This window comes from Megascapheus bottae, chromosome 20 (assembly GCF_031878675.1).
Source record: "Megascapheus bottae isolate mThoBot1 chromosome 20, mThoBot2.hap1, whole genome shotgun sequence".
In the NCBI taxonomy this organism is placed as follows: Eukaryota; Metazoa; Chordata; class Mammalia; order Rodentia; family Geomyidae; genus Megascapheus; species Megascapheus bottae.
Window position 1 is genome coordinate 35,607,723 of NC_143528.1, and position 22,749 is coordinate 35,630,471.

Below are 22,749 nucleotides of genomic sequence, written 5' to 3' on the forward strand. Positions count from 1 at the left end.
TCATGTTTATAATAAAAAAATTTATTTAATTAAAAAACAAAACATTCCCCGAACCACAGCAGGAACAGTCAGATATAACAAAAGCTGGCGCATCCGTGGGGCTGAGATACATGGGAAGGGCAGAGCCACACCAGAAGGACCAGGGGATGGGGAGAGGAGAGAAGAGTTGTTAGGCAGTAAAATGTAGTCCTCGAGGACAGGCCACCGAGGGCAGTCAGGGGAAGGGTTCGCTCAGATCTTGCTCAAGGTTAGAGCGAGACAGGGTGGTCTGGAATTTGCTGGGAGCAGTGGGGTTCTGAAGTCTCCACAGGCTGATGCCCCACAGAGAGGTCCTCCTGGGTTTGGCCCTAGAACTCTGCCTTGCCTGCTCTTACTCTCTGGAGCATCTTCAGGGGGCCCCATGGAGGTTGTAGGGGTGCAGGCCTCCAGAAGACCAGGCAGTGGTATGTGAGGCTCCTGCTACCCCCTCAGACCATTTGCCTGTGCTCCAGATTTCTGTGTCTGCCCTTCCTCCTTAGGCCACATGGCGGGCAGGAGAAGGGCTGTGCACACTGACAGAAGTCATAAAGAACAGGCTTTAATGGACATCTCAAAGGAGGCAGGCAGAGGCAGGAGCGGGGGCAGCTACATCTCCCATATCATTCCCTCCAGCCAAACCTGGGCCATCCCTGATGCCATCTCTTCCCCACACTTCTCACCCCTCTGTGAGGGCAGGATTTTGGTGGCCTCTGGTCTAGCAGGCCTTCAGTGCAAACAGCTACCCAGAACCCAGTGAGGATGTGGGTGATATAAAAACTCAGGGCACAGGTAGGACAGTGGGGGATGAGGCAGCAAAAAGAAGTATTGCTTAAGCCAGAATGATTCCCAAAGTCCCCCAAGGAAGAGCTTGCATCTCCTGGGTTGGAGCACAGGAGTTGAAGGAAATCTATTATCTCTAATACAAACATAGTACCACATAGAGCAAGAGGGTGGGGGGTGGGCTGGAGCAGGTGCCAGCCTGCAAAGGGCAGGTATGAGCTTTGGTGGCACTGCAGTTGTTGGTTTTAGGGCCAAGGAATGGGGGTGCCCCATTTGTGCCTGGAGTGGTATTTATGGGATTGACCAAAGTACCTGTGTCTCCCTGTGCCATTCCCTACTGAAGCTATCTATGCCTGCCTGGGTCTACCTGCCCACTGCCCCTCTCACACCCTGGGGATCCCCTTCTTAGCCTCCTGTAGGGTTCCCACAGCCATCTTCACTGCTTGGAACACAGCCCAGTCCATCTAGGGAAAGGAGAAAAGACAGAATTCATAGTCATATACTGCTCCCACACGCTGCCTGCATCGCCACCCTGGCACCCCACTTGGCTCCCAGCTGGATCTGTCCTCCCACAGAAGCTGGGGGCATACTTGGGGAGGACATTCAGCTGTGGGTCAGTGTCACTCACCTGGGCATAAAGCTGGCGGTGGTCAGGGGGCAAGCTGGGTCCCTGGTGGCAGAGCTGAGCAGAAAGGGCAGAGGTCTCTGGGGACAGGAAGTGCTGGGTGACGCTGATCGTACTCACCAGGCCCTGTACCTAGACCAGAGAGGAAGGGGTCAGAAGGCCAGAGAGGATCAACATTACAAGTCCTCTCCTTATCCCACTGTCCCTGAGGTTCTTTTCCCTCTCCTGACCCCTTCAACTGAGGGAGTTAGATACCCTCAGAGAGCAGAGACCCCTCGAAAGCATGAGGCACCCCCAATGGTATGGCCAAAGCCAGACCCATGGAAGCCAAAAGGGACATAAACCATAAGCACATTAAGCTCACAGGACTAGGTTGAATCCCTGGGCAAATCCTATTTGAGGACCCTTCAGCTTCTGCCTCCCTACTCTCAAGCCTGAGAGCAGGGAGAGAGAGAATGCCCCATCTCCTCCCCTGACCCCCAGCGCTCCCCAGACCAGGAAAGCACCTGATGAGGTGCCCCTGCAGGCACCAGCACAGCTTCCCCGGGGGCCTGCAGCACAGTCCAGCAGCTCACACCCCACTCCTCTCGAAGGCGCCTCCGCAGTCCTGCATCCAGGTAGCAGGTACCTGGGGCTCCGGGCTCCAAGGTCCTTGCTCCCATGGGGCACACCTCAAAGAAGAAAAGGGTAATTGAGTCAGGATCGGGGGAGACAGAGAGCACCAGGAGGACAGGAATGTGGACATTGTGGAGGAACCGGGGAGGGGAGGAGCAGCTGAAGGGGTCATGTCTTGAAGGGCAGGGGCAGGAGCTGGGAGAAAAAGGGGCCAGGGGAGAGGGTGGGATAGCCCAGGCTAGCAGAACAAAACATTCAACTGGAAAGAGCTCAGAGGAAAAAATGAAGGGCCTTTCATATGTCCTGGTGGGACCCGTGCTCTTCCACTCCCTGATACCCAGGAAAATGAGTGCACAGCCTCCACAAGAAAACTGTCTGGAGGTTTTGCGACTAGCCTGCATTAGAGGCTCAGCTGTAGAGGAACACTGGAAAGATACCCCAAAGCACTCCACAGATTCTTCTAAGAAGAATCGAAGCTACACCGAAGCTCTAACTCCCAGTGGGCAGACAGACTGGCCTGTCCAGACCAAGGCCTCTGCCGCCTGTTACGGCGACTGTCACCACCCCAGGCAGAGCCAGAGCTCCTGGGGCAGGCAGGGACTTGTGGAGGCCAGATAGGAGGGGCCCAGGGAATAGCTGCGGAGGCAAATGCCAGCATCATGCTTCAACTGGCCACCAGTTCCATCCACCCCCTTTCAGGTAGACGCTGCCTTTGTCCCTGGGCCAAGAGGCAGGGGAAGACTGGTGAACTAAACAACCCAAAAGGGAGCCCCAGTCAGGTGCCAAGGTTCCCTTGCCACAGAGACTTAAGTCCTTCCTGGGGCAGTGTTTCCCAGGCCACCCAGTGAGAAAGTGCCCCGCACGGATGCTCATGAGTCACAAGTGAAGCCACACAGGACTGCCCACAGACGGCCCCACCTAGACCAGACCAGGCCACCTGGTGATGACAGTGTGTCTGCCTGTTCCCTTCTGCCTGTCCCGGCATCTACAAGGGCGCATGTCATGGGAAGGGGCCAGTGGAGGGCACCATGCTGACACCTGGGGAGCCTCCTGCCTCGCACCCAGCTCTCAGCCTGTTCTACTTCACCTGCCCCTATCCTGACCACACTCTCACTTCACCCGCCTCTTTAGCCAGCCTCTTCTTCCTCCTCCTCCTCTTCCTTCTTTTTTTTTTGTGTGTGTCAATATTAAGGGCTTGAACTCAGAGCCTGGGCTATGTCCCTTAATTTTTTCTACTCTCCCATTTCAGCCACAGCTCCACTTCCAACGTTTTGGTGATTAAATTGGAGATAATGAGTCTCACAGACTTTCTTTTCTGGCTGGCTTAAAATTTGTGCTTCTCAGATCTCAGCCTCCTGAGTAGGTAGGATTACAGGCATGAGGCACCAGGTTCTTGCAGCCCTCTCCCTGGCTAACTCCTCCCAGGAAGTCTCTCTTCATAGGGGGAGAGAAGGGTGAGCAGGGATTTTCATGGTTTTCTAATGGCCTCCCTCCTTCAAAGCCCAGGAAAGAGTCGAGTGTGGGGTAGTCACCTGGGGTTGGAAGAGACTGTGTACTCTAACATCGAGCCTCACTTTCCCTGTCAACAAAATGGGAAGGCAACTAACTGCCTGGGTCTTTTAATTGAGATAGTGCACCAAGGGCCCAAATAAGGGCTGAGGTCCAATTAAGATAGCCATCTCTTTAGAGATGGCACCCCTTCCTTTTTTGCTGTTGGTGGTGGTGGTTGAGGGGCTTGAACTCAGGGTCTGGGCCCTGTCTCTGACCTCTTTTGCTCAAGGCCAGTACTCTACCCCTTTCAGTCAGAGCACCACTTCTGGTTTTCTGGTGATTAATTAGAGATAAGAGTCTCACAGACTTTTCTGACCAGGATGGCTTTGATCCACAAGCCTCAGATCTCAGCCTCCTGAGGCCTGAGAAACAGGCCCTGGGCCCCCTCCTTCTCTAACCCCATACAGACCTGGAATCCCTGCCTGCCATCTCTGGCACCTGTCTGCAGGAATTGGGTCTGTCCAGATCATGTCAGTGGAAGGGTGGGCTCACTGACGTGAGCAGTTACACAGGACAAGTCTCAGGGTTGGGCAGGGGGAAGGAGTGGGCTCCATGATCCCTTCTCACCATTTGGAGAAAGCGGCGGATACGCTGGGCATCCTGTGCCCGGAACACATGCCACACTGCGCTGACCTGGCTGCCTGGGGACCAAAGTCCCTCTCCATCCAGGCCTGAGAGGAAATCTGCGGGACAAGGAAAGCTCAGAGGTGAGTCTCAGGGTGGTGGTGTGGACACCTGCTATGCTACCTTGTCTTCCCATCTCCAGCCAAGGACCCACCTTTCTGAACCCGGTGCCAGGCGGGCAGTGGTGGCTCAGCATGCACCAGGATGCTAACCAGGTCAGCCACTTCCACACACAGGTTCTTGGTCCCCAGGTGTCCACGGTGTGGGCTCACACCTGTGTGGAGGAAAAAGGATGGCTGAGAAGCACTTCGTACCTTGGCCCAGATGCACGTGTGCTCCAAGATAGGGGGGATAAGCTGTGTGGGGAATGGGCAGGAGTGGAAAGGCGCTTACCGTAGGCTGCACAGAGCTGGGGTTCTAGCGGATATAGAGCGAGGCCCGGAGGGAGGTAGGAGGCCAGGTTGAGTTTTCCGTGGGGAGCACAGTACTCTGGAAGTGGCAGGCTGGAGGCCAGGCTCTCTATCCTGTAGGCAGAGGCAAGGGTCACGTCCAACAGATCCAAACCAGGTATGACACTCCTTCCTGGCAGCACCCCTCTCCCCACATTGCAGGGCTAACTCCTACAGGACAAGGCTGGAATAGGAGGATCACAGGAGGTAAAGATGGCAGGAAGGGTGGACAAGGGGCAGGCTGGTGGCTGGGAAGTGGCACTGGCCTTTGGTAGTGTACACACCTGCTGGTATCCTCATGGCCCAGAGCTCGGTGTAGCAGCAGAACAGAACCCTCTTCTGACTTTGGCCGAGCTTAGGGAAAGAGACAGGTGAGGAGGAGCATCCTGGGTCCGGAAGCTCCTGCCCACAGCTCAGCTGCATCTGAGTGCAATTTCTGCCCCAGTCGCTGCTTCCAGGGCCATGCTAGGCTCCCAGCTCCTCCCAGCTCCCTCTTCATCAAGGATACCTACTCTCAGGCTGGGAGAATCCTTCCCAGAATGCTGTGCTGCTCAGGCTTGTAGGCTTAGGAGGCCCAAGGGCGGCCACCGCCTGCACATGGCCTTCAAGTGTCCCCAGTGTGTCCATCTGCCACAGGCTTCCTCTCAGTGTCCGGTGGATCCCTGACACCAACACAGGCTGTCACAGGGAAAGGGGGAGAAGAACATGGAGGATTGGAGGAGAACCCTCTGCTGCTAGGCTGGAGCTGTTTCCCAGCTGCAGACCAGCTTGAAGAACGAGCCGCCGGGGCCATGTGGGGCTGGGGACCTAGGTTCTGCTGAGCAGGTGAAGCAAGAAATACTGAGAGGGGAGAAACCAACTGGCTCACCTGGCCCTGCCGCCAGTGCTCCTGAAAGAGGTGAAAGCCACGCCACCGGGGCCTGGATTCCTGCAGCCACAGCAAGGCCCCAGAAGGAGGCAGCCGGGACCGCACAGGTGACAAAGGCAGGCTCAGGCCCTTGCGCAGGCCTGGTCCCGTTCGAAGGCTTGGCCCCAGGGCTTTCTCTTGGATCTTCCGTTCCACCACCTGCGCGATGATATTGTCTAGGATGTTGGTAATTCTGTCGTCCTGCGGGGAGGGAGGCATGGAGGGGCAGGAAGGCTCAGGACCTGTCTGGCTTCGCAGGGAGGAGAGCCCAGCCTCTGGTCCCCAGGGGCCCTCCCTCTGCACCCTTGCTCACACTAGGCAAGGCTGGAGTGACCGGGGCAAAGGCCATGTGGATCCGCTCATGCCCCAGGCAGAGTTTAACAGCAGTAGAGGCCAACAGTTCACAGAGAGAGGGACAAGGCAGGGGTGCTTGGCTAGCACCGTTCTCCGTGGGGGTCTCAGTGGAATCGGGGGTCTCTGTTGGAGAGGAAAATGGTGAGGGACTGCCCATTTGGCTTCTTCACCCTTCCCTTCAAAGGCAGCCACCCATTTCCCCACCAAGTCCACTCTCCTCCCTTACACCCCAACTCCATGCTGCTTTAAGTCTTCTTCCCACCACGTTCCTAAAGGCAGTTTCCACTGTAGAGGGGTGGCTCAGGAGGGGAATGTGGCTGGGAAGGAAGTGATGGAGATTACCAGGGGTCAGGGAAGAATTGTTCGCTAAGGCAATACCATATAGCTTCTGGAAACATCTACCACCTCACTCAGGCAGAGGAAGGCGGGAAGCCACTTACCCTCTTTGATGTCCTTGGTCCTGTTGGAGTCCCCATTGCAGGAAGGTTGTGAAGTTGGAGGTGTTTTCTCTGTGGGCTCCTTCTGTTAACCCCCGCCCCCCACCCGACCAGAGATTTTTAAGAAATGAAAAGTACAACTCAACTCAGTCCTACTTAATATATAAGAATTACGTGTGGGGTCAGGAGCGTGGCCTAGTGGTAGAGTGCTCGCCTAGCATGCACGAAGCCCTGGATTCAATTCCTTGGTATCACATACACAAAAAAAGCCAGAAGTGGCACTGTGGCTCAAGTGGTAGAGCTCTAGCCTTGAGCAAAAATGTGCTGGGGGGTGGGGGGTGGTGTCCAAGGACAGTGCCCAGGCCCTGAGTTCAAGCCCCAGGACTGGAACAAAATCCTAAAACAAAGTCCTAAGAGCAAAATGTTATATAATTCTTCATGGACATCTACAGGTAGGGTCTAAAATTGATGTGAATAAATACATAGATGACTGGAAAGAACTATGTCAAAAATAGCAGTGAGGTAGGAAAGGCTGTTGTTGTTTTCTTCCTCATACCTTTGTACATTTTCTGATGTTTCTACAGTGCCTGGCACACAATATGCACATAATAAAGTACATTTCAAATGGGTAACTTCTCTCACAAAACACAAATTCATGAAAGCTTTGCATAGTGCGTATGGCGTATGGGCTACAAGTGAGACGCCAGGAATTCTGGGAAGGAGGTGTGATACTGTACCCAAAGGAGCCTTTGGCTAGGATCACAGCCATGCCCACAGCAACATGAGGGTGTCAAGGCAAGTACTGAGCTGGATGTGCAAATTAGACAGGGCCCAGGGAGGCAAGAAGGTGGTGGTGGTATTGGGCTAGACAAAGTTCCATGCCAGGATTCTGATCCCCAGGGAAAGGGCATATACTTGATTCAGTGGGAAAATTCCTACCTACAAAAGCCAGTCATTTGCAGGCACACTGTGCCATCCTGGGGCCTAGTAACTGGTTCTTACTGGCCATACCCTGATTCTTACCTGCTGGCCTGCATCCCCAGGAGCCCACACCCAGGCATCAGCTTGGCAGAGACAGTGCCCTCGGATGTCAAACTTGACCCACACCTGGTGCATTGTTGTGCTCAATTCTGCCAGCACTGAAGGTACAGAAGAGAAATGGAGTTTAGTGGTAGGTGTGTATCATAACTTGGCCTTACTACCCCAGGCATGTCACCAAGGTCAGGCACAGCCAGACAGGAAGACTGTCTCTCTGGGGACCCACCCAATGCATGCCCCACCCCTCCATGATGGCTCACCCTGGCTGGAGACAAACTGGGTTAGCATCAGGGAACAGGCAGCATGCCCAGACTCCTGGGCACACTCCTGTGTGGACTGCTCTTGAGAGCCTGTGGGGTAGGAAAGGAGAAGCTGCAGGTCCAGAAAGCAAGGATACAGTCAGGGAGAAAGCCAAATACACAATATTTCAATCAGGGGGATCAACAATCCACAAAACTTGTGCCTTCTGGGAACATAGTAACAAAAGATTCCTGGCCTGCAGGATGCAAGATGGTGAGAGAACATTCCAGAATGTATCCAATTCTGAAATTACTTTTTGGCCATGGGATGCGCAGGACCTCAAGTGATCAACTTGAGCCAAAGGAGAGAAAGCTGAGCATCACGGAAAGAACAGGACGGGAAGAGAAGACCTGAGTCCTCTTAGCCATAGCATTTGTTTGCTTTGTGACCTGGGATGAGTCATTTAATCCTCTGATATTTTCTAATCTGGAAAGTGGAGGAAATAACATTCACTTCACAGTGTTACAATGTTTTAAAAGATGCCATGTGAGCCAAATAGGAAGCTTACTGCAAGCCCTAGGGTTTCTTTTGAGGACACAGATGTAATCCTCTGGTTGGTCATGGCCTCCCCGCACCCACTCCACCTCTCTTGGCCCCTTTCTCACCTCCTTTTTCTTTGGCCCTCCCTGCACCAGTCATGCGACCACAAGCCACACACAAACGGTGGCTGCAACGAGGACATCTCCAGTGGGTGTTGAAGAGGCCATGGTGGCAACGGCTGCAACAGCGTGGAATGCCCAGGCTGTCCTCTGTCACAGCTGGCCCCTGGCCTGCTAAACACAAGACAGAATAGGGTCAGAGGGCCAAAAGCCCTGGCCTCTTTTGAGGACTTCATAGGAGAAACTTCCAAGCAGAAGGAAGAGAAGCAAAAAGTAGTTTCCACTGCTCACCCAACCTCTTCACTGTCCCGCTACTTAATCAAAAGTCCTAGTCCCACACCAGCTCCACTGTCCAACAAGCCCTCCTGGGACAGTGGTAGAGTCAGCTCGCATTCCTGCCCCACCTCCAGCCCTGCCCCAGGGGTTTCCCCACTGTGTCTGCATTACAAATGCACATCACTTCCAGCACCTGCTTTCATCCACCTCCCTTCTCCCAATCCCTCCTCCCTACCACAAATGTAAAGGCACAGCGACTATTCAGATGGTCTTTTCTCCAAGGGACTTTGTTATATTAGAACAAGAAATCTAAGAGGTTGATCCTGCCCCTAATGAAAAGAGAATATTTATTTGTTTGTTTATGCTCAGGGTTAATAATCTACCACTTTAGGCCACAGCTCCACTTCTGGCTTTTGGTGGTGAATTGGAGATACAAGTCTCATAGACTTCTGAATCATGATCCTCAGATCTCAGCTTCCTGAGTAGCTAGGATTACAGACATGAGCCACCAGTAGCCAGCTAAATGCTTTTCATTCCTTTATTTATTTACTTATTTAGGTCAGTCGTGGGGCCTAGGCATGAACTCTGGGCCTAGGTGCTGTCCTTGGGCTCTTCAGCCCTACCCTAGAGCTATAGCCCCACTTCCTGTTTTTTGTTTTTGTTTTTTGATGGTTAATTGGAGATAAGAGTCTCATGGTCTTTAGTGCCTGGGCTGGCTTTGAACCAGAATCCTCAGATCTCAGCCTCCTGAGTGGCTAGCTAGGATTACAGGCAAAAGCCACTGGGACAGCTTTTTTTTTTTTCTTGCTGCTGCTGGTACTGGGGCTTGAACTCGAGACCAAGGCCACTTTCTCTTAGCTTTTCCACTCAAGTCTGAAGCCCTACCATTTAAGCTAATTCCATCTATTTGCTAGATAGAGGTAAGAGTTTCATGGATTTATCTGCCTGGGCTGGCTTCAAACAAGGATCCTCACATCTCAGAGTCCTGAGTAAGTAGCTAGGATTACAGGTGTGAGCCAACGGTGCCAAGTATGGCATAGAATTCCTTTAAGAGCCGAGGAGCAGACTAAGTTGTACTCACTAGGACAAAAGAGACCCACTGAGCACTCTTTCACGTGCAGAGGACTCAGAGCTGCTCAGCCCTGGGCTTGCCCTCCTAGCACCCACACTCCATGTGAGGAGAAACAGCCACAGATGCAGCCATGGCTCTAGTGCCTGAGTCTGGAAGAAGGAGAGTGGGTGGGGTGGGGGGAGATTCACAAGTTGCCTCAAAGGATGAGTAAGTTCTCATCCACCAGGTTGCAAGGGAGGAGCTAGGCATTCCAGATCCAGGGAACAGCCAGTGCCAGGGCCTAAGGGGACAGACGAGCATGGGTGATCCAGGAAAGGCAGGATGAGTGGCGTGTGTGTGTGTGTGTGTGTGTGTGTGTGTTTTCACGCGTGTGCCCGTGTGCACACTGGGAAGATGCGCTGGGAATAGCAGAAGCTGGCTGGAGACTGAAGAAACCCTTGAGAGGCTGACCTTTTGAGGACAAGAAGCCATCAGTGACGACCACTCAGGGAGTTAGCAGGGCTGTGTGTTGACAAAGACCTCACTGGTGCTAGGAAGAAGGGCTACAGCAGCGGAGCCTAGAGCCAAGGATCCTATGGAATGCTGTTCATTCTCTAAGCTCAGTGCAAACTCCATAGGCCTCCTAAGTCCCAAGAGGCTCCCTGGCTCCAGAAGCTCCTCTAGCCTAAACCTTTCCAGAGCTTCCCTACCTCCAGAGCTCTGGCAAACATGTCCTCATCCCTGTTTTCCCCACAAGTCATAACCCTCTCAGACAATTGGGCCAGTCCAAGTTTTCCATTTCCCAGCAACCCCCACCCAGAGGCCAGAAACCTCAGCGTTGACTAAGAGCCCGCCCCAGCCGAGTCAGGAATAGGGACAGAGGAGGGAGGAGCAGCTGAGGTGGAGCAGTTCAGAGGTGGGGTAGCCTGGGAACCACACCACTGGTAGGGTGCAGGGAGGGACATCCAGGCCTCAGGCAGGCCCACAGGAAGTCTTCTCACCTTCCCTCTGCGCCCAGGCCAGGGCCTCGCGCTCCCTCCGCAGCAGGCGACACAGTCGGTCCCCCAAACCATTCAGCAGGTGCTTGGCAAGGCCCTGGCTGAGCCGGGCTTCAGTGCCAGACCCTCCTCCCTCCTCAGAGATGGCTGGGGAGTCCTCTTCTTGCAGTTGCTCCCCTCCCGGAGGCAATCTGGAGATAGAACAGAGGGGCTGAGGAGGAAGCCCCTTGGGGAATGCTGGCTGCGGGAACCAGGATAGACTGCTCACCTCCAAGTCTGTTCCTGTTCTGAGGGGCCAGACAGCCCTCCCACCTCTCCAGCTGCAGGGGTACAGCTTTGGCATTGAGTGATGTCTGAGAAAGCCAGGCAAGATGGGTCCTGAAGGCTGTTCCTGCCACCCCCGAGTCCTAAGGAGACAAGATAGCTGCTCAGGAGTCTGGGGTTCAGGGCCTTTGTTAATCCCAGCCCCACCCCACCCACAGCTCTTGGCCCCAGGCCTATAAGGCCATAATTCAGAACCATAAGAGTGGTCTAGCATGTCCAGTCCAAGGCTTTGGAGACCTGGGGGGATGGTCCTCACACAAGTGCAGAATCCAGTCAGTGTGGATTTTGGCTAACTCCACTGAGGTTCAGTGATCCCGCTGTCTGGGTGAGAACTTGGAGAGATGTACAGAGGGTAGGGTGCAAGACACTGAGGAGGCCACAGCATTTCAACACAGAGCACAGGTGCAGAAATAATAGATGATAAAGAGGCCAACAGCTTCCCAGATTAGATGTAGGACTGTGAGGGCACAAATTGGCCAATGCCAGGCATGAAGTGGCACAAGGACATACACACCAGTCCTGATCCAGGCCTGGGAGTCTAGGAGGCTGAGAATGAAGGGATTCAGAAGAACCAGGGTTGACACCAGCCATGCCAGAACTCTTCGTGATAGACTCAGCATGGTAGAGGAATGTGTGCCCAAGGCTCTAACACTAGTAATGTCCAAACCGAGCCTCCACAATCCACATGGCCAAGAGAGGCACAATAGAGGGTCCTTCAGGACAGGTAAAAGCAGGATTTGTGGCACAAGTAATGGTAGCAGTTTCTTGAGTGCCTTTGATGAGTTATGATAGCACTTAATCCTTGTGCTAGTCTTGGCTATAAGTACCCTTGTTCTCTTCATGTCAGAGATGAGGAAACTGAGATCCAGAGGGCTGAAGTGCCCCATTCAAGGTGACACAGCTATTGATTGGCCCAGTCAGAAAGCAGACATTCTGACTCCAGAGCCATGATCTGATCCATGTCTTTGCCCACACATCAGGACACCATGGCTTGGCAGGAGACATATTGAGGAAGCCCAGAAAGCCATCGGAATCAGGTAGGAAACCCGACAGCTGGGTGTTGACTCACTCTTGTGAGGTCACAGCCCTGATGCCCTCCCCTGGCATGAGCCTGCTCCACCCCCAGCAGGCCCCTTACCTTTCTGCTCCTTCTGCTCATCTGACTCCGCCCTGCGTCCTGTGGATGTGTCCATCATCTCTTGCCAGGCCCTGACTCCCTTCTCTACAGTGCTTGAGAAAGAGAGCGGTTGCTGCTTGGGGGGTGGGGCACCCATGGCCCCCTGGATGTCAGGACTGCCAGCCCTCTTTCGGGCCCGGGGCCGGGCAGTTGAGCTATCCTCATTTCCTGGGCAGCCCCCTGGGCACCCAAACTGCTCCGAGTGTCGTGTGAGCCATGTCTTTTTCAGCTTCGTGTGGTAACTTGGGGGGCAGACCCCAGAACCAGTGGCCTTGTTCACCTCCCCACTGGGTTCACTGGACCCACTGGTCCCCTCCTCCAGGCTCTCCTGGCATTTTCCACAAGGACCAAGGTCTCCCTCTCTAGTGGTCGGGTGGAATGAGCAACAACCCCCCTGGGAGGTTGGAGGCACAGGAGATGGGCACCTAGGTGTGGCTGCTGGCCCCAACTGGCACCCAAGGCTTCCACTGCCAGGTACAGCCCAGACATTGCTGAGAGAATGAACAAGGCCTGGAGGACAAGCAGGCCAGGGGGTCTGGGGAATAGTGTCTGCGTGCCCCAAGAGAAGTGGACACAGATTCTGCTGCCTGCCAGCTCCTGCCTCCCCATCCCTCTGGTGCAGTGAAGAGCCATCGGCCTCCCGGGCTCTTTGGAGGTGCCCACCAGGGGCTAAGCCCAACAACCCAGACTCCGATGGTGCCAAGGGCTCCTTTGCCAGCCTTAGAGTGCTTGGATCCTTGTAGTAGAGGCCCTGTGGGAGGAGAGAGAGATAAAACAGGACAACTTTAGTTCCCAGGGCCTGAAAGAACAGGCAAGGCAGACTCCAACAATTGCCATAATGGTCCCTTCCTACAGGCCCCCCCACTGTTCTGTGTTCCTTCACATCTTCTCTCAGGATTTATTCTACTTCACCACGACCCAGCAGCTCAAGGGTAATGCCTGGAACAGCCAAAGGCTATTCAGAACCTATCTGGATTACTTGGTGCCCTCGGCCATACTAGTCTTGTTTTTGTTTTTGTTTATATAGGGTCTCATTATGTAACCCAGGCTGGATTTGAACTCCCACTCCTCTAGCCTAGGCCTTCCAAGTGCTGGGATTACAGATATGAACCACAACACCTAACTTTAAACCGAATTTTAAGTATTTTAAGATCACAATCTGGTTTGACGCTGGTGGCTCACGTCTATCATGATTGCTCCCAAGAGGCTATGATATGGGGATCCTGGTTCAAAGCCAGTAGGGTAGACAAATCCAAGAAACTTTTATCCTCAATTAAGCACCAAAAAGCCAGAAGTAGAGCTTTGACTCAAGTAGTAGAATGCCATCCTTGAGTAAAAAAGCTAAGAGACAGGGCTAAGGCCCTGAGTTCAAGGCCTGAATTCAACATACACACACGCGTGCGCGCGCAGGGGCACATACACACACACACACATACACACACACACACACACACACACACACACACACAGAGTAAATTAATTAATTAATAAACTCTCAATCTGGCCAGTTGCATGTGGAGGAGGAGCTTTAGCCCTAGACCACGAGGTTGCCTGCACATCCTTCTCCCAGGTGGAGAACCAGCTCACTCCTCCTCCACATTCAGATCATCCATCTATGGGCAGCGTTTCTAAGACTTGTCCTAGACAGTCAGTGAGCAGAGGCCCTGGGAGAAAAGTGCAGGCCTGAGGACAGAGGTTAAGGAGGGCCAGTGAGATGGAGCTACCAGGTCAGAATGCTTAGGAAAGGACTTCAGGGCTCGGGATGGCTTTGAGCTACCAGGCTTCTCTGTGTAGGAGTGGACCTGTGTTTTCACCAGAAAGGGCAGAGTGGTACTGTCCAGGTAGGCCTCTCCAGGGCCAACTGAGCTACCTGTACTCACCTTGCTGCCTAAACTGAAGGCAGAGGGCACTTTAGGCTGGCCTCCAGAGTACACCCAGGGGTGTGGGGCCAAGGGCCAGTCACGAGGACGTTCTGGGGGCAGGCCAGACACCAGATAGGGTGGCAAGTAGGTGGGCACCCAGAAGGGAGCTCGCTCCAGGATCTTGCTCTCCAGCAGGAAAGGGCAGTGCAAGGGCCGGAAGGCCACGGGGTCACTCTTGGGATGGCCACTGCTGTGCTCAGAAATCAGGGGGCCATAGCGAGGTGGGCATGCTGGCCCACAGAAGGCCAGTGGATGGGCCAGCATTGCCTCCTTCCAGCGCACTCCTTCCTTGTTGCCCAGCCAGTGGACCTTCCTCTCCCCATTTCTGGGGCCCTCACCCTCCACCAGTGACAGTGTGTCCTTGGGGCCTTGGGGAAAACCAGGGGGGAGCCAGGAGTCTGGGTTGCTTAGGACCCCCGTCCAGAAGGGAGTGGGCTCTCCGAGGCACAGAGCCCCATGGCGCAAGCCATTCTGCAGTGGGTTCCCTGACTCCTGTCCCACGATGCCGTTCTCAGTGGCTGTCTTCTCCCAGGCTGGCGTGTCCTTCAGGAAGCTGGGCATACTCTCCATCACTCTCCTGCCCACATGAGGGTCTCCCGCAGGGGTCCCTGGAGCACAACAACCAAAGCATGAGCTCTTTGGGCACATGCCCCAAGCATTTTACTGTCGGCACAGTGGGCACCGCCCTGGCAACACTGAAGTGGCTCAAACCAGTAAAGCAGGTGGTAGGCCACAGCGGCGCACACGCAGACAGCAGAATCTTGTCTGGCCAGGATGCTCCCCAAGTTCTGGCCCTCACTTGCCTTTAAATTCCACAAGTGGATATTATCTCTAGGATGACACATTCAGACCTCACTGAACCAGAAACCTGGTCACAAACTATGGAGGAGGACAGGGCACATGAACCTAAAACGTTCGTTCCGTGGAAGACACTGAACCAGAAGAACCACTGATCTTGGTTGTGGCTCAATCACCTACTGTGGTCTTGAGCACAGTCACGTTGCTTGTAGGTGCCTCAGTATACCCTGTGTAAAACAAGCTTGGGTCTCCTCTTTGCCAAGGGCAGTCAGTGTCTGAGGGGGTGCTGCGCCCTCCCTTGCCCAGTCCCAGGCAGGCTCTCAGGATGGGGTGTCCAGGTCAGGTGGACTGGAGTCACGGAGAGGGCAGCTGGCCAGGGTGGTGGGCTACACTTCTCTCTACACCCAACTCTGCTTTTTTTTCCAGGTTCTAGTTTCTTGGCTTCTCAGCAGAGTCCCAGGACAAGGAGTGGGGAACAAGGATCTCTGAAGACCCCAAGGGGAGGAATAAACCAGCGCCAGCTGGGGTGGGTTGAGCTCTCCTAGCCCAGCCCGCAACGCCAAGCCGCCACGAAGCCGGCGGAAAGGAGGCGGAGAAAGCAGGCTGAGCCCCAGAGAGACGCAAGGGAGGGAAAATTGAACGTGCGTGCGAGGGACCAGGATGACAGGTGGCACCAGAGCGACAACACCCTCGGAGCGCTCGGCTCGAGGGCGGGAAAGCCCCGGGAGAGGGCGGACGATGCCCAGACACCGGCGGGAGCGGGAGCTCCCACGAGAATCAACCCTAGACACGCATCTCCCCGTGTCCACGTGAGGGCGGGTGGTCCAGCCCGGAGGGGTTCGGGGAGCTCGCTGCCTGCGCGCTCCCGGGGACTGGCTCCCGACCCGGGCCCTCGGCACTTACCTGGGCTTCACGGGCCGGGCGCGGCACGGGCGGCAGCGGTCGTGCTGGCCGGCGCCGGGTGCCTGCTCCCCATGGGCCGGCTCCGGGGCCTCCCGGCCGGTGGGCGAGGACGCGTCCTCTCGCGCTCTCCTCAGCGCGGCGCGCGCGCTGTCTTTCCCCCCGGGTGTCCGGGGCGCTCTAGGGCCGCAGGTTGGAGGGGTCGGATTCCGGGATTTGCAGGATGCGGCACACGGCGCGTATGGGCCGCACCAGCTTCTGGGCCGAGGCTGTGGGTTGCGCCATGGGACGCGGAGACTCCGTGCTGCGCTTTGGGGAGGGCCGGGCCGGGGCTAAGGAGCCGGTGTCCCCGGAGGGAGAGAGGAAGCCGGGCCGGGGGGAACGCGCGCCCCGGGTCGGAGATGGCCGAGTGGGGGGGGGGAGGCCGAGCGGCCGGGGGAGGGGGTCGTGCCTGGAAGCGGGGCCGATCCGGTGACCCGGGAGAGAGGCACCGCGCAGCGCGGCTAGTGGAGGGAGAGCGCGGCGGAGAGCGCAGCAGGACCTCCGATCGCCATCGCCAGACGCGCAACTGAGAGTGGGGAAGCTGCTCCGCCGGTTTCCTCCTCCAGCACCCTGAGGGAAACAGGAGCCCGTGATTCGGCGGCCCCGCCTGGGCCTGCCCCCTCCTGAGCCCCGGGGGCTTCCGCCAACGCCCCGGCGATGCCACCGGCTGCGCACGGGGAGAATGAGCCCTTTGTTCCCCCCTCCCCCCCGCGGCACCCGGGCGCCTGCCGAGAGAGGCTCCCCCGGGGCAGCGTGCCAGCTTCCCAGCCGCCCCACCCTCCCGTGGGCCCGGCTCGGAGCCTGGCAGGCGGGCAGCACCCCCACTATAGGTGCCAAGCCCGGGAATTGGAGCAAAGGGCGGGAGGGGCCGGACCGGGCGGGGTGCCCCCCGGGGTGCTAGGGCGGGGCGGCTGGGAGGGGGTTAGTGCCAGAGCTGGCAGGGGCAGTCGGGTTCTCACGGGTCAGTGATGGGCACTGTGACCCACGCCAGCCGGGCCTGTGCCTGCTGGACCACACTCTCTTCTGGTCCTCTCCAGCTCTGGCTCATGGGCACACCTCACTGCCCAGCGTCTGCCCTGTCTCATCCTCATGTTCAGGCTCACCTGGCCAAGCCTCTGGGGCCCATTGTTTGGCACCTAAGCCCCCCTCTCCTCCCCCTCCCAGAGGTCAGCGGCACACAGTGTTGTGCTTAAGAGTCATGGAGCGGCTGCGGTCTAGCTAATCTGTCCCTTGTCTAAGGACATTGGTTTCATCAAGTATACAGAGCAGCGATGGAGTCTGAGGTGCTCGATCCAAGCTTCTGCCCCAGAACTCCGAGGGTCTGCCCCTTCCCCAGGGTGCCTGGTACTCCCAGGCCCAGCCTGGAGAGGAGCCCATGGGAGTGGCTCCTGAGAGGGAGCAGCAAGCAGGAGAGGAAATGGGCAAACAGGGCACCCTCCACCGGAGGAAGCATCCCAGCTCCTCTGCGGGGGTGGTTCCAGAACACAGACACAAACAGACAGATTCAAACACACACAGACAGATTCAGACACACACAGAAACCCACACGCCCAACGGGCGCTTCCCTTCCCCTCAGGCACCCACCTCTGGCCCCTTAATTCCCTCCCTTCCCTATGCCTACCTGAAACAGAAGTGATTCCCCCTCCCCATTCTTCCCATCCTGTGAAAGCCATGAGTCTAGAAGCTTCCAGCCTGTCCCAGGTCACATCATCCCTGGAGAGAGGAAGCCATAGAGAGACCAGAGATTTCCTCCCAAGTGACAGAAGCTAAGTTGGGGAGCCTTGTACCCATGGCAGAGATGAGAAGGGGTCCTGAGAAGGATCCAAAGAGGCTGGTTCTGGGCAGGACTTGGGTCAAGTTGGCGTAGATCCCCCAGCCCCTTACCTCCCCCTCCCCCACCCCAGGCTAGGCAGGCCAGGCTGGTAGCGGTTGTTTACATGGCTGAACTATTCACACTCCCTTCCTTCCCCAGCCAAGAGTGCCAGGGGAGATGATGGTCGAGGGTCTGATAAGGATCTGAGTCCCAAGGCCCTGGCCTGCTCTCCTGCTCCCCAACTGTCTCCAAGGTGAGCGATGGTCTATGACATGTCTGTGGTTCCCGTTTGTGTCCCTTGGCCTGCTCCAGCAGCCAGGACTAGTGGGAGAGCTAAACTGGGGGGAGACTCCTGTGGCTTGAGGCCTAGAAGAGGAAATAGTGGGAGCCCAGGCTGTCTAGAGCCCCGAGGGCCTGCTGCCATCCTCAGCAAAGGCAATGGGGATTGCCCGAAGGGAGCAGAACAGATGCCCCCCCCACCCCGCCCCACTCCCAGTTGTCATGTCTGCCTGTCAGATCACAGTCTCTAGACTAGACCAGCGCTCTCTGGACAGACTCCTGCAATGCCAAGGGGCTGATGGAGAAAAGGGCAGGGGAAGCACCCATTTTCCACCTCACCCAGTCCCCCATCCTGCCTGGGAGACCATGTCACAGGCCAGAGTCTTGGGAGCCGACTGTCCTGAGGATGGAGCAAAGCTAAGGAGACACACGGAAAACACAAACAGAAGGAAAGGCACCCTGTCCACAATGCCAGATCAGGGACCATGACAAGCTGCCCTGCACCCAGACACACAGGGGTCTGGCCCCAGCCCACACCGACCCCTTGCACATGAATATACGCACACATACTGACACACACACACAAATACACACACTCTTGCTCACAGCCACGGCTTCACTCACAGCCAGCTGCCCTCTCTCCGCCCCAGCCCCTTACCTGGGCAAGCACAGTGCCCCTCAGGCGGAGCAGCCCCCTGCCCAGGGGTGGGCAGCAGGCAGGGCGGGGGAAGAAGCCCCGGAGAGTCAGGCCAAGCTGCCACTAATCCGGGCGGGGAGAGGGGGGGCACCCACGTCAGAGCGGGGACTGCCGGTGGAGGGCATCTGAGGACATCCCCTCCCACACACGCGGCCGTCTGGGCACCTAGCCCTGCTTCCCCAGCCCCTCCATCCTTCAGACAGCTGAGGCTGGCCTCCCCCCACCCCACCCCCGCCCCTGTGAAGATGCCGAGGTGGGGGCCGGGGGCTCGGGGAATACCAGGAGAATTCTCCCAGGACCTGAGGGGAAGGCACAGGGAAGGGAAGTGTGGAGATGTTTCTGGAGCCAGGAGGAAGCTCGGTGGCAGATGCTACCCTTTCCTCTCGCCCACCCACCCACATCCTTGACCTAATTCCTCTTCTGAGGCCCTCCTCTTTTCCCCAACCTCCTCTCCCTGCACCAACCCCCATTAGGCTCCAGCTCAGGACCTTTGTGCCCAGTGACCTCAGCTCTTGCCCAGAACTCCCCCAGCAGTAGGGACCCCTTCTCATCTGTTGGACGGCTCCAGTCCCACTCAGTCCCTGATGCTGGGGGGGATGGGCACAAGAGCCTGAGAAATTAATTCTCTCCAGGAGGGACAGTGCCCTCAGGACCACCCACTCAGCCTGGGCCAGAGCTCTGTTGAATCTAGAGGCTAGAAATCAGCCACGGGCTGTGTGTGTTACATGGGAGCCAGGATAGGGAGCTGGGGATAGGGGGAAGGTAGGTGACACTGAGGGGCCAGAGGGACCAAAAGGCAAGGAGCTAAAGGTGTCCCCTGGAAGTCCAGTCCTGCAGATGACTGGAGGCTCTATGGAAGGAAGAGGAAGAATGGGAAGGAAAGAAGGCCAGCTGCTCCCAGAACGGGGAGAAAATACAGGAACCACTGGAGGCTGAAAGGTACCAGCCACACCTGCACCCCAGTGGAGGTAAGTGGTTCTAGGGGCTGGCTGTGGTGGCTTCAGGTCCTCTCCCAGCTGTGATCCCAAGAAGGCTAGGGTCACAAGTAGGTAGGAGTGCCAGCCAGATGGGCTAAAGGATGGGCCTGGGACCCATCCAGAGCATGGCTGCGCTGGGAAGAGGTCGTATCAGAGCAGTTCTCATAAAGATGGGGCAGTTCGGAGGGAAGTCCACCTGACATCCCATGTCTCAAGCCTCGGGATCAGGTATAAGTTTGGTCAGAAATGTTCTTGGACTTCCCCTCACTCCTTCCTCTGTGGCCCAGGGTGCTTAGGAATCTATAACTGAGGTCAGCCATTCATCAGTGCTTACCACAATGACACTGACAGTGTTAAGCCTTTGAAGTAAGTCTGCAGAGATACAGGACACAAGGCGCAAGGCTCAAAACCATCCCTGCCCTCAAGGGGCTTCTGTCATGTTGTGCATTTATTTAGTAGTTTTGGCACAAATCCTTCTTTGGGCCTTACAGGTGTCAGGTCTAGTGCTGAGGAAAATGTTTACTCAAATCTTCTAATCTTGCTCTGAGAAAATCAGGGGGGCTTTATAGAGCTGATGCTTGAACGCAGACATCAGACAACAAGACTTTATCAGTCAATCACACACTTAGAAAAAGATTTGTTTGATTAAATGACTTGTTGGGTTACAACAGTAAGGTAAGTTCAGATGGTAAAAACAGAAGTCCATGAAAAGTCAGAGATGCAAAGTCTGCTGAGCCAGACATGGTGGGATACTTCTGATCACAGCAACCTAGAAGGCTGAGAAAGGAAGGTCAAAAGTTCAAGGCCAACCTGGATTACATAGAGAGACCCTGCCTAAAAAACAAAACAAAACAAAGTGAAAACCAACAACAACCAGAAGAGAGAATAACAGAAGGGTTAAGGTTAATAGGGTGGGACACACTGTGTACATGTATGGAAATAATATGTCTTCCCCCGTGTGTGTGTGTGTGTGTGTGTGTGTGTGTACACATATGTGCCAGTCCTGGCTGACCTGAGCTCTTCTTTGCTAAAGGTTAGTGCTCTACCCCATAAGCCACAGCTCTACTTCCAGCTTTTTTGCTGGTTCACTGGAGATAAGTGTCTCACAGACTTTCTTGCCTAGGCTGGCTTCAAAGAGTGATCCTCAGATCTCAGCCTCCTGAGTAGCTGGGATTACAGGTGTGAGCCATTGGCACCCAGCTTGAAATTTCCCTTCTATAATTAATATATACTAATAAAAAGAAACAAATAAGAAGAGAGCTGGCAGGAACTACAGATAAGCAACTGGGTCTAGGCCCAGGGCTGCAGCAGGCTTTCCTGGACCTGATGTCCAAGTGGGGTTCAAAGCACAAACAGGAAGAGGACAAGTGTGGAGGGAGGGAGAGCATGGCAGGGGGACAACACTCATGATTTGTGGCTGCACAGAGGCTGGGTCCATGGAGAACACAAAGTGCTGCTAATTCCAACAAGGTTCCTAAAGTAACGCTGCCCAGGCCAAGCCCACATCCCACCCCCAGCTCTGTGAGATCCTCCACATCCCACATCTGCAGTCCTCGCCCCAGCTCTCCCTGCTCTTGAACTTGGATTTCCTTTGCCCCTTCCTCATGCATTCTTCCATTTTGTTCCTTCACTACCACTCTGCATCTAAGAAGGTGACTCTAGGGCAGACTTGTTGCAAGAGGCAGAGTCCCCAGCTGGCCTGCAGCACTGTGTGTGGGGGGTGTGGGGAGGAGGGGGCAGGACTACAGTTCTCTGAGCCCCTGCTTTTCATCTGGAAAGTGGGCAGAGCTCCTACCTGATTTGTCCCCCAGGCAAGAAACAGCTCATTTAGTTGCACAGTGCATGGTGATTAAGCACACTGACTGGAGCCAGCCTGCCTGGTCTAAAGCCCAATTCTGCTACCTGCTTGCTGTGAACCTTGGGCAAAAATCCTTTGCTTTCTCTGTGCTTGTTTTTCTGTGAAACCAAGATTTAAATACTAGTTTCTGGCTCCTGAGATTATTGGGAAGATTAAACTCATATATGCCAGGGGCTCAGAGTTATAGTGCTTAGGTGCCAGCCACTACTAGACTTGGCACTTGATGGTATCTAAAACACATTTGGGAGATGGAGATGTTTTTGAATGGACTAATAAGGACAGGCACACCATATAGGAAGCCACTGAGTTCTAATATGTGAGGACATAATCACCCCTGCAGATTAGGTGCCTTCCCCCAAATAAACCCCAGATAATCCCCACATCAAGAGTTAATCCTTGCGCTGTTCTCTCTCTCTCTCTCTCTCTCTCTCTCTCTCTCTCTCTCTCTCTCTCTCTCTCTCTCTCTCTCTCTCTCTCTCGTCAGCAACCCATTTCCCTTCTCAGCTAGCATGCTGAGACTTACTCAAGAGCAGAAAGGGAGAACAGACTCAGGGCTAGGAAAGAGCAGCAGCCTGGGGCACAGTGTGTCACCAGCTACCCAGGGATCGGAGGAGAGGAAGGAGTAGAGCCAGCTGAGGCAAAGAGCCTGTGGATCGGGCAGGCCACGGATCAGAGACCACAAGCAGCAGGGAGAGCCACCAGAGGCCCTTCCAGAGTCCTGCATCATCCCTCCAGCCTTGCGGCCAGTAGCCAAGCCCCAGAAGGGCGAGGCTTTGGCCTGACTCCCAGCTCCACCCACCTTGACCTGGAAGCTGGGGGCAGCCCAGCTCCCGGCACCTGCTGCCCTCTTGTGGCTACTGCTCAGAATACACTCTCACCCTAGTGGGACCAGTGTTTATAGAAGCCAGTGTGCCCAGTGGCCAGCTATTTGGGGACTTATCCCCTCTTCAGGTCTATTCTGTGCTGTTTTCATGTTCTCAACATGTAGCCTGAGCCCTTCTATACCTTTGGTTGTCTACAGTTGCTCCTTCCTGACAGGTTTCCCCACCCCCACCACATCACCCCGCTCCATCCCCTTCAGTCATAGAGCTTGAACACAGGGCCTGGGCACTAACTCAGAGCTCTTTTGTTTAAGGCTAGCACTCTACACTTTGAGCTACAGCTTCACTTCCACTTTTCTGGTGATTAGTTGGAGACAGGAGTCTCACAGGCTTTTCTACTCAGGCTGGCTTTGCACTGTGGTCCTTAAATGTCAGCCTCCTGAGTAGTTAAGATTATAGGTGTGAGCCACCAGGGCCCGGTCATCATGCGGTGTGCTTTGACTCTAAAGACCCTTGCCT

General features: G+C 55.4%; 2 protein-coding genes across 4 annotated transcripts; both read right to left on the reverse strand.

Annotated features, from left to right (window-relative positions):
- Positions 1-15,868, reverse strand: Hr (HR lysine demethylase and nuclear receptor corepressor). 3 transcript variants are annotated; one of them, XM_090354284.1, is made up of 19 exons: positions 15,747-15,868; positions 14,004-14,653; positions 12,085-12,874; positions 10,891-11,029; positions 10,626-10,813; positions 8,304-8,468; positions 7,659-7,748; positions 7,384-7,499; positions 6,364-6,445; positions 5,883-6,046; positions 5,531-5,770; positions 5,175-5,340; positions 4,947-5,016; positions 4,607-4,737; positions 4,368-4,487; positions 4,157-4,272; positions 1,930-2,094; positions 1,427-1,555; positions 1-1,262 (listed from the first exon to the last, which is right to left on the reverse strand). In XM_090354284.1, the coding sequence occupies exons 2-19, from the start codon at positions 14,613-14,615 to the stop codon at positions 1,182-1,184; spliced, it is 3,564 nt and encodes a 1,187-aa protein (XP_090210410.1). In that variant the 5' UTR covers positions 14,616-14,653; positions 15,747-15,868; the 3' UTR covers positions 1-1,181. The 3 variants fall into 3 exon arrangements, with proteins under 3 accessions (XP_090210410.1, XP_090210409.1, XP_090210408.1); XM_090354283.1 differs by having other exon boundaries at positions 8,304-8,471; positions 15,747-15,867; XM_090354282.1 differs by lacking the exon at positions 15,747-15,868 and having other exon boundaries at positions 8,304-8,471; positions 14,004-14,693.
- Positions 15,869-15,909: 41 nt separating this feature from the next.
- Hrurf (HR upstream open reading frame) lies at positions 15,910-16,066 on the reverse strand. Its single transcript, XM_090354285.1, has one exon. The coding sequence runs from the start codon at positions 16,026-16,028 to the stop codon at positions 15,924-15,926; it is 105 nt and encodes a 34-aa protein (XP_090210411.1). The 5' UTR covers positions 16,029-16,066; the 3' UTR covers positions 15,910-15,923.
- Between the last annotated feature and the right edge of the window lie 6,683 nt (positions 16,067-22,749).